The sequence below is a fragment of the Impatiens glandulifera genome, chromosome 4 (genome assembly GCF_907164915.1).
Source record: "Impatiens glandulifera chromosome 4, dImpGla2.1, whole genome shotgun sequence".
Classification (NCBI taxonomy): domain Eukaryota; kingdom Viridiplantae; phylum Streptophyta; class Magnoliopsida; order Ericales; family Balsaminaceae; genus Impatiens; species Impatiens glandulifera.
Genome location: NC_061865.1, coordinates 3,264,576 through 3,274,851, shown reverse-complemented (window position 1 = coordinate 3,274,851; position 10,276 = coordinate 3,264,576). Strand labels below are relative to the sequence as shown.

Below are 10,276 nucleotides of genomic sequence, written 5' to 3'. Positions count from 1 at the left end.
TTGAAAAAAGTTGAAATGGTCGGATTTAGGGAAAATAATACTAAATCTGGTTCACTTGCTTTACTATGCTTTTCGTCGTCATTTTAACCCGATCAACCAGTGAACGCCACCTTTTCATCAGCAAAAACTACTTTAGGAGAACAATTTCAGCTCTAGAAATGTCGATATCCATCAACATCGATTCATTGCGTCTTCGTTTTGTCGTGTTAGTTAATTAGTCGCTTTCTGCATTTTCTGAATCAACTTTGCAGGTGATCAAGCATGGGAACAAAGTTTAGAGCAGCAGTTATCACTCTTTTTCTTTCATCCGTCCTTCTTCCGCTGGTGTTTTCTGAATCCAACGATGGATTCGTGAGAGTTGGACTGAAAAAGTTTAAGTTAGATGAAAAAACATGATCGCTGCTCGAATTACAACGCAACTACCGGATTCTCCAAATGATGGCGTCATTGTAGGGCTAAAGAATTACAAGAACGTACAGTACTATGGTGAGATTTCAATCGGTACACCACCACAGAAATTCACTGTGCTTTTTGATACAGGAAGCTCTAATTTGTGGATAACTTCCTCAAAGTGCTACTTTTCCGTAAGTCTGATCATATTTATACAAAAGATTATACTATGAGGGGAGAAAATTGTTATAACGGATACAAGAACAATGATAATAATAATAGTAAAAGACAGAATGAAAACGACACCCGATTTAACGTGGTATCCAACAAAATTGTTGACTAATCCACGGGCAGAGCCACTGAAAAATATTTCACTATAATCGTTAACACGGATTACAGATACTCAGAATAGTTCAAGAGAGAACTAACAAATATTGGATGCAATAAACCAAAGATGGGAGAGTTTCTTTTATACACTAAGAAACTTCCCCAATTCCCATCATCTTCCGATGTGGGACAATCATCCAAAAATAAAAAGAATATTCTAGGCAAAGAAACCAACAAATCTCCACCTTGAATATTTTTCCAGATAGCCAGATGCACCAGATGTACTTTAAATACCAGATGTGCCAGATGCATTACACTGAATGCCCAGATAAACAAAACAGATGCATTACACTGAATGCCCAGATAAACAAAACAGATGCATTACACTGAATGCCCAGATAAACAAAACAGATGCATTACACTGAATGCCCAGATAAACAAAACAGATGCATTACACTGAATGCCCAGATGTGACCTGCTCTGCCTCAGGCCTTGCCCCTTCATGGGCAATCAACAACTTCTAACATTGAGCAAGTTCAAACAGTGTTGAAACTTGCTCTACGGAACCGGCTTGGTAAACATATCAGCTGGATTGTCTGCAGTCCCCACTTTGTTTACCTTGATCCTCTTCTCACTTCTCAGAAAATGGTACCTCACATTAATGTGTTTTGTTATTTCATGGTGAACTTAATCCTTGGTTAAGCATATTGCACTCAAACTGTCGCAGTACACTGAAGCCTGATCGTGGTGTAGACCCAAGTCACTAACCAATCCTTTCAACCAGATTCCCTCCTTAACAGCTTCTGTCAAGGCCATATATTATGCCTCTGTAGTAGAAAAGGTTACTGTCGGCTACAGAGTAGCTTTCCAACTCACAACAGAACCACCAAGCGTGAATACATTACCGGTCATCGATCTTCTACTGTCTACATCTCCAGCATAGTCAGAATCTGAGTAACCAGATACTAGACACTGACTATCACCACCATAACTGAGACCAATATCAGATGTACCCTTAAGGTAGCGAAAAATCATCTTCACTGCTTGCCAGTGTTCCTTACCAGGGTCTCCCATGAACCTACTGACAACACTAACAGCATGTGCAAGATCCGGTCTAGTGCAGACCATAGCATACATCAAGCTTCCCACTGCACTAGCATAAGGAACATGTAACATGTATTCCTTTTCTTGAGATGATTTAGGTGCAAATGCTACAGACAAATGTGCATTTGAAGCACTAGGAGTATCAATGGGCTTAGCAGTAGCCATTCCAAACCTTGATAGAACTTTCTGAATATACCCCTTCTGTGACAAGAATAACTTCTTATGACTTCTATCTCTGTAGATCTTCATTCCCAGAATTTTCTTAGCAGCACCTAAATCCTTCATTTCGAATTCTATACTGAGTAGTCCCTTCAACTTTTGAATGTCAGACTTCTTCAGCAGTTAGCAACATATCATCTACATACAATACCAAATAGATGAAGGAACCATCTTTGAGCTTGTTATAGTAGACACAATTCTCATACAGACTCCTTGAATAGTCAATCTTAAACATGTAGCTATCGAACCGCTTATACTACTGCCTCGGGGACTGTTTCAGTCCATATAAGGACTTCTTCAACTTGCAAACATATTCCTCTTTTCCAGGTTCCTGAAAACCATCTGGCTGAGTCATGTATATCTCTTCTTCCAACTCTCCATGTAAGAAAGTTGTCTTCACGTCTAGTTGTTCGAGTTCCAGGTCCTGATGTGCAACTATAACAAGTAGCACCCTGATGGAAGTATGTCTGACTACTGGTGAGAATATCTCATTATAGTCCATTCCCTCTTTCTCACTGAACCCTCTAGCAACTAACCTGGCTTTATACTTGACCCCCTCAGCTGGTAACAACCCTTTCTTCTTCTTGAACAACCATTTACAAGTGATAACCTTTCTCCCTGGTGGTATTCTAGCTAATTCCCAAGTCTGATTCTTTTGAAGTGACGTCATCTCATCTCCCATGGCAGCAAGCCATTGGACAGACTCAATACCCATAACAGCTTCCTTGTAGGTGGATGGCTCATGAGGATCCACTTCCTCTACAACCTATAAAACATATGCAACCATGTCCTCATAGCCATACATTGAAGGAGGTACACCAAAATTAGCTCTTCTAGGGCGATTAAGAGCTAGATTTTGATGTTCTACAGATGATGATGGAGCAACTGGAAAATCTACCGCTGAAAGTGGTTGAGAAAAACTCTCCTCTAATTCACAACTAACCTCAGTCATTTTCTGCTCCACTTGTTTCTCGACACCACAATCTACCGGAATGGTGAACTTCACAGTTGGGTTAAGCATGAAATTTTCATCAAAGACAACATTCCTACTCAGAATAACCCTCCTTTCAGAAGATGCTCCAGAATTCAGAACCCACACATCAGTGTAATGTGTGTGACCATCAGCAACTAAGGCCATATCCTCTTCGGAATTTGTACCATCTTCAGCAATTGCAACAGTACCTGGTGCATTCTCATGTTGACTTTGTCTCTTCTTTGGACATTCATTCTTTCAATGTCCCTTTTCCTTACAGTAATTGCACACATCTATTGGTTTTGAACCCCTACTGACTGGTTTCTTGGGGAACTTCTCTTTCCCCGGTTTACCATATCTCTGATGGTTATTTGCAAATAGCCCAACAGCCTGACTATCCGAAAAGACCGAAACAGTGCCACTACATCTATGTCGCAATTCTCTACTGTGAAGGGCAGATCTAACTTCTTCTAAAGCCAATGAATCTTTACCACTAATGAAAGACTCCCTAAAGTTTTCATATGATATTGGTAAAAAACTAACAGAATCAAGGCAGCATCCTCATCATCTATCTTAATATCAATATTACGCAGATCTAATAATATTGCATTTAATTGATCTAGATGGTCTCTAAGAGGTGTACCTTCTTGCATACGCAGACTGAACAGATGTTGCTTCAAAAGCAACTTGTTGGTTAAGCTCTTCTTCATGTATAAAGTCTCCAACTTAGACCACAAACCAGCAGCGGTTTCCTCCTCAGCCACCTCAGTAATGATATCGTATGCCAAAGCCAAGAGCAATGTTGAGTGTGCCTTTTCTTCCAAAGACTTCATATCAGCAGGTGGTGGGACAGGCTTCATCAAGGGAGCCCATAGGCCGTGTTGTTTCAACAATGCACGGACCTTGATCTGCCACAGACTGAAACTATTCCTCCCAGTAAACTTGTCGGCTTTCAAACTTTTACATTCAACCATCGTTCTTGCCTGAGCAGATCTGAACAACCCTGCTCTGATATCAGTTTGTTATAACGGATGCAAGAACAATGATAATAATAATAGTAAAAGACAGAATGAAAACGACACCCGATTTAACGTGGTATCCAGCAAAATTGCTGACTAATCCACGGGCAGAGCCACTGAAAAATATTTCACTATAATCGTTAACATGGATTACAGATACTCAGAATAGTTCAAGAGAGAACTAACAAATATTGGATGCAATACACCAAAGAGGGGAGAATTTCTTTTATACACTAAGAAACTTCCCCAACTCCCATCATCTTCCGATGTGGGACAATCATCCAAAAGTAAAAAGAATATTCTAGGCAAAGAAACCAACAAAAATTATGTTAAATTTGTCTTTGTTCTGCTGCAGCGTGCATGTTATTACCATTCCAAATACTATGCCTGTCGTTCAAGAACGTATAAAAAGAACGGTTGGTGTCTGTTGCAACTTTTATAGAAATAACTTCATGTAAGCATGAAAGTGATATTGACTTGAAGCATATTGTTGTTTATTTGCATAGGAACATCTGCTGGGATACGCTATGGTTTAGGTTCAATATCTGGCAAGATTAGCCAAGACAATGTTTTAGTTGGTGGTTTAACAATTAAGAATCAGGTTATATATATACAACATATCCTTTTATAGAATTTCCAAATCATCATTTCTTTAATACTAATACTACACTTAAGTTTACTACAACTACAGGACTTCATTGAAGCAACAACACTGCCCGGTTCTGCGTTTAGGATTACCAAGTTTGATGGCATTCTTTGCCTTGGATTTCAGGAGACGTCAATTGGAGGTGTTGTTCCAATATGGTATGTACTATCTTATGTTAATTAAAATTTATTAGAATATTCCTCTTAAAATAAGGAGTAACCACTAACATTTGCAGGTACAACATGATGAACTAGGGTCTGATTCAGAATCCAGTGTTCTCATTTTGGCTTAATAGAAAAAAGAAAGAAGCAAAAGGAGGTGAACTTGTGTTTGGTGGGATTGATTCAAGGCATTACGAGGGGGACCATACTTATGTCCCTGTGATCCGCAAGGGTTTTTGGCAGGTTTGGGAAATTTATATAGTTATTTTTAATTTTATGGTTGTTTCCTTTATATCCTTATAGTTTACTTGCTCTACTAGTTTGATATAGGTGATGTCTCCGTCAACGGTAAATCAATAGGTAAGCTCTTTCATCTGTCATTTCTTAAACTAAGAGATATTATTTAACTGGAGGTCATCATGTTGTAATGAAGAAAAGAAAAAAGAGAACATGTCATTTATTGACTATATAGTACATTTTTTCAGGTTTTTCTGGAGTGGCGGATTCTGGATCTTCTTTTTTGTTAGGTCCAATTGTATGTAAAACTGAAAAATGGTTTTATTTTGTTGTTCTTAAAATGACCGATAAATAATGAATGATTTTCATAAGTGTAGGTTGTGATTACCATGTTAAACTATGAAATTGGAGCCGACAGAGAAGATAACCCTAAATGCAAGTCAATTGCAAGAAAGTATGGACAAACCATTCTGAACATGCTCCTAGCAAAGGTTTGTTATTTTTGTCATTGAAATCTGATTTTCCTTAAAATACATAAATTATAATATTGTCTTAACTTTTAATAGGAGAAACATGAGAACATTTGCTCCCTGATTGGATTATGCCGAGTTGATGGAAAGAAAAGTAGTAATAGAATAACATTTAGATGCAATACTTGTAAAATGATAGTTGTGTGGATGAAGAGTCAGCATAGGAGGAATCAAACAAAAGAATTTATTTTAAACTACGTTGAAGTGGTAAATAATTATTATTATTCTCACATAAAATAATTAAAATTAACATATGAATCAAATAAATGATAAAAAGAATGTTTACATCAGCTATGTGATTCAATGCCACCAAATCGGCAAAGACAATCAACTGTGAATTGTGTGCGAATGTCTTCCATGCCTATTGTCACGGCTCACTTGTCTTCCTAACCCAAGAGGCTTAATCTTCCATGAAGGCCCAACACAAGGAACCTTCTAGAAGCCTTGTAAGAAAGAATGTCATGCTCTACATTAATGAGTCATTTAATGTAGTGGTTGGTTGGTAAACTATTAAGGTAGTAGTTGGATAGTACACAATTAATGGGGTAGTTGAATGTTATGTAATTAATGCAGTAGGTGGGGATAACCCTATAAATACTTTTGAGGTATTCCTTTGTAAAGTACCAAGTATTCAAGTGAGATAATATTAATATTCTTTGTAAGAGTTTACTCTCTCTCTAGAATTCTTGTGTCAATTCTATTAAACGTCGAGTGTTGCGTCGAGAAAGGCTGACTAGTTACTCGTTCTTGCGAAGATCATAACTAGTGCCGCACGGATCGTCAGTGGAAAGACTGAGCCCGTGACAATTGGTATCAGAGCCGAAATGACGAAGAGATCGGATGAAAGTTCAAAGGTCGTGGATGAAGTAGAGAATCTTCCCCACGGGACCGGAGAAGATGGTAGGATCTCCCGCAAAGTTCAAACGGGAGGATCCAAAGCTACCAAAGAAAGAGAGAGATCAAGGGATGCTATTGTTGACATTATCGCCAGGCTGGAGAAGGTAGAACTCACTATGGAGTACGGACAAGATAATGCCGGGGACCTAGAGGAACGCATTGCCGAGCTCGAGAAAGAGAGAGACGAGCTCCGAGAAGGAATGCAAGGTGCCTTGAACGAGGTCTTGTCCAAATGTCAAAAGCAAACTCAGATCATGGAGCAGACCCTACTTGGCGAAATCAGTACCTTGACCGAGAAACTCGAGGTAATGTCATCTAAATTACAAGCCACTGAAGAGAATGTGGCGTTACTCAAGAAGGCGGTTGCGCAAGAGTGCGGACGTGCGCCTGTAGGAATCCCAAATCCGTCAAGGATAGATGTTCCAAGGCCTAAAGCGTATTTAGGCGAGAGGAATGCGAAGGAGATTGATAACTTCTTATGGGGTCTGGATCAGTACTTCAAAGCTCTCGGCCTGGTAGAAGAGGCGAGGAAGATAGATACTTCCACGACATACTTAGAAGACACCGCAATGTTGTGGTGGAGGCGAAAGAGTAGCGACATAGAAAGAGGTACGTGTTCTATTAACACTTGGACCGAATTCAAGGAAGAACTCAAGAGGCAGTTTTATCTTGAAAATGCTATTCGAGAGGCAAGAGCCAAGTTGCGGCGACTCTCACAAAGGGGGAGTATCAAGGAGTATGTCAAGGAGTTCATCGCTACTCTCCTTGAGATCCCTAACTACTCAGACGACGAAGCCTTGTTTGCTTTCACAAATGGTCTACAAATGTGGGCAAAGATTGAGTTGGAACGACGTGGTGTCCAAGATCTAAACACCGCGATCGCTGTTGCTGAATCTCTTGTCGAAATGAGAAGACAAGAGAAACCAAAGTCGACTTATGAGAGGAATGACGAGGGGGGAAATGGTGGAGACCATTTTTACAGCAATGAAGACCCAACTAAGAGGACGAAGCCCAATGGTAGAGGAGATCGGGACGAGAAACGTGGAGAGAGACCCCGGATAAAATGTTTCTTTTGTGAAGGGCCGCATAAAGCAAGAGAGTGCCCTATGAAGAACAAACTATCCGCTTTAATGGAGGAGCAAGAAGGCCTTCACGATGAAGCTCGATTGGGGTCGTTAAATCTCCTTAGTGCCGTTAAAGCAAAGTTTGAAGGGCCAAAGACCGCGAAGAAAGGACGATTATTCGTGGAAACAAAAGTAAAAAGGCATATGGTTAAAGCTTTGTTGGATACGGGAGCCAACAACAACTTTCTAGAGGTAAAAGAGGCGGAAAGACTAGGGATTAGGTACACCAAAGAAAAGGGGTGGCTTAAAGTAGTCAACTCGGCACCAAGTGCAACTTATGGAGTTGCTCGTAATGTAAAAGTCAACTTGGGGGAGTGGACTGGCCTTCTGGATTTCTCCATTATTGACATGGACGACTACAAAATGGTTCTTGGAATAGAGTTCCTAGACAAGGTAAATGCATTTATACTCCCTTCTGCTAATATTATGTACATTCTAGAGCAAGGCAATACTTGCACAATACATTTAACACGAGAAGGCAAGAGAGAAACTAGGCACCTCTCTGCCATGCAACTCTCAAAAGGTGTAAAGGAGGACTATTCATCATCTTTTGTTACTTTGAAAGAAGATGAGAAAACTGTGGTACAAGAGAAGACACCTCCGGAAGTTACAACTGTCCTAGAGAAAGTTCAGGATGTAATGCCCGCCGAATTTCCAAAGAAACTCCACCATGAGAGAGAGGTGGACCATAGAGAAGAGTTAGTCAATGGTACTAAACTATCGGCGATAATCTTTTATCGCATTGAATCTCCCAAATTGGAGGGATTGAAGAGACAACCGGAGGAGTTGCCCTTCAAGAAAGGGAAGTGCAAAATTGACAAGACCGCCAAGAGAATGAAGAAATGGGAGGACAAGAAGAGAAGACACTTGGAGTTCGGAGGAAACCGAGTGGTAGTAAAACTTCTCCTCCATCAAGAGAGACGATTTTCCAAAGTTCACAAGGGGTCTGTGAGGCGATACGAAGGCCCTTTCTTAAAGAAGAAATGGGTTAGAAAGCTAACATATCGCTTAAAACTTTTGTCGCATTTGGAGACATCATTTAGACCTACAAAGAGGATGCGACGAGGACGTCGCCGGAATGAGTGGGGGAGAATGTCACGGCCCACTTGTCTTCCTAACCCAAGAGGCTTAATCTTCCATGAAGGCCCAACACAAGGAACCTTCTAGAAGCCTTGTAAGAAAGAATGTCATGCTCTACATTAATGGGTCATTTAATGTAGTGGTTGGTTGGTAAACTATTAAGGTAGTAGTTGGATAGTACACAATTAATGGGGTAGTTGAATGTTATGTAATTAATGCAGTAGGTGGGGATAACCCTATAAATACCTTTGAGGTATTCCTTTGTAAAGTACCAAGTATTCAAGTGAGATAATATTAATATTCTTTGTAAGAGTTTACTCTCTCTCTAGAATTCTTGTGTCAATTCTATTAAACGTCGAGTGTTGCGTCGAGAAAGGCTGACTAGTTACTCGTTCTTGCGAAGATCATAACTAGTGCCGCACGGATCGTCAGTGGAAAGACTGAGCCCGTGACACTATAGTTTCATTTTTAATTGGTGGTAGAAATTTTACACTCTCACCTAAAGAGGTAAATATATATCTATCTTATTTATCTTAATTGTTATATATTTTGTATTCTTATTAATAAATATTTAATTTGTCCTGAATCATTATGTAATCCAAATTGGAGGTGGTTGCATAAGTGGCTTTACATCCTTAGATATTGCTCCTCTTCTCGGACATATCTGGTTTGTCATAATATATTTCTCTTTACTTGCAAAATTAAATAAAAAATTGAAAAATTTATTGATAAAATTAAGAAGGTAGAACGAATACTAGTATGATTATGATTGAGAATCTCCACTTTAAAGAATTCTTAATCACGAGATCTAAAATATCTTATTCTAATACTCTTTTATTTAAACTATATTTGTGTGTTAGATTAACTTTTATTTTTAAACATTAAAAAGTTGAATATGAGATCTTTGAATTTTTAGTCAAATTATATTTTTTTTAGTTTAAAAAGCTAGAAAATATACATCATCAGTTTTCTCCTAATATATCAAACTAGTCTAGACAATTATGTATTAATTCACTTATCTTGATTATGATTAATTTGATCTTTGAAGGATTTTGGGGAATATATTCCTGGGTCGTTACCACACCGTATTTGATTATGGAGAGATGAAAGTTGGATTTGCAGATGCAACGTCATCATTATAATAATAATAATAATAATAATAATAATAATAATAATAATAATAATATTTGGCACATTTGTTAAATTCATTTATGTTGAGAAGAAGGCAAATTTGTTTAATTTACAATAGTTATATTCATATTCAGTTTATCGATGGGTTATCAATTAAATACTCTTTATGATTAAACATACATTAAATCAAATCATTTTATTACAGTAAACACTAAAATTCAAACCCTCCAATTTATAAATATTAAATAATATTTTTTTTTATAAGTGTTTATTTATAAATTTAATAAAAAATTGTCAAAATAAAATAAAATAATTATTGTATTAATTAATTCCAAATTAAGTCCAAAATAAAATTAAAAAATAATTTGGACAAAAATATTAATTAAATTTTAAAATAATTTTAAAAGATTTCAAAAAAATCAAAACAATTATTTAAGA

The 10,276-nt window shown here is 38.0% G+C and overlaps 1 protein-coding gene and 1 pseudogene across 1 annotated transcript; both read left to right on the top strand.

The window, feature by feature from the left end:
- Positions 1 to 252: 252 nt before the first annotated feature.
- Positions 253 to 5,431, top strand: LOC124933850 (annotated as a pseudogene).
- Positions 5,432 to 5,465: 34 nt separating this feature from the next.
- LOC124933849 (aspartic proteinase A3-like) lies at positions 5,466 to 9,849 on the top strand. The gene is made up of 6 exons (XM_047474289.1): positions 5,466 to 5,567; positions 5,643 to 5,813; positions 5,898 to 5,976; positions 9,171 to 9,212; positions 9,296 to 9,374; positions 9,756 to 9,849. The coding sequence occupies exons 1-6, from the start codon at positions 5,466 to 5,468 to the stop codon at positions 9,847 to 9,849; spliced, it is 567 nt and encodes a 188-aa protein (XP_047330245.1).
- The last annotated feature ends 427 nt before the right edge of the window (positions 9,850 to 10,276 follow it).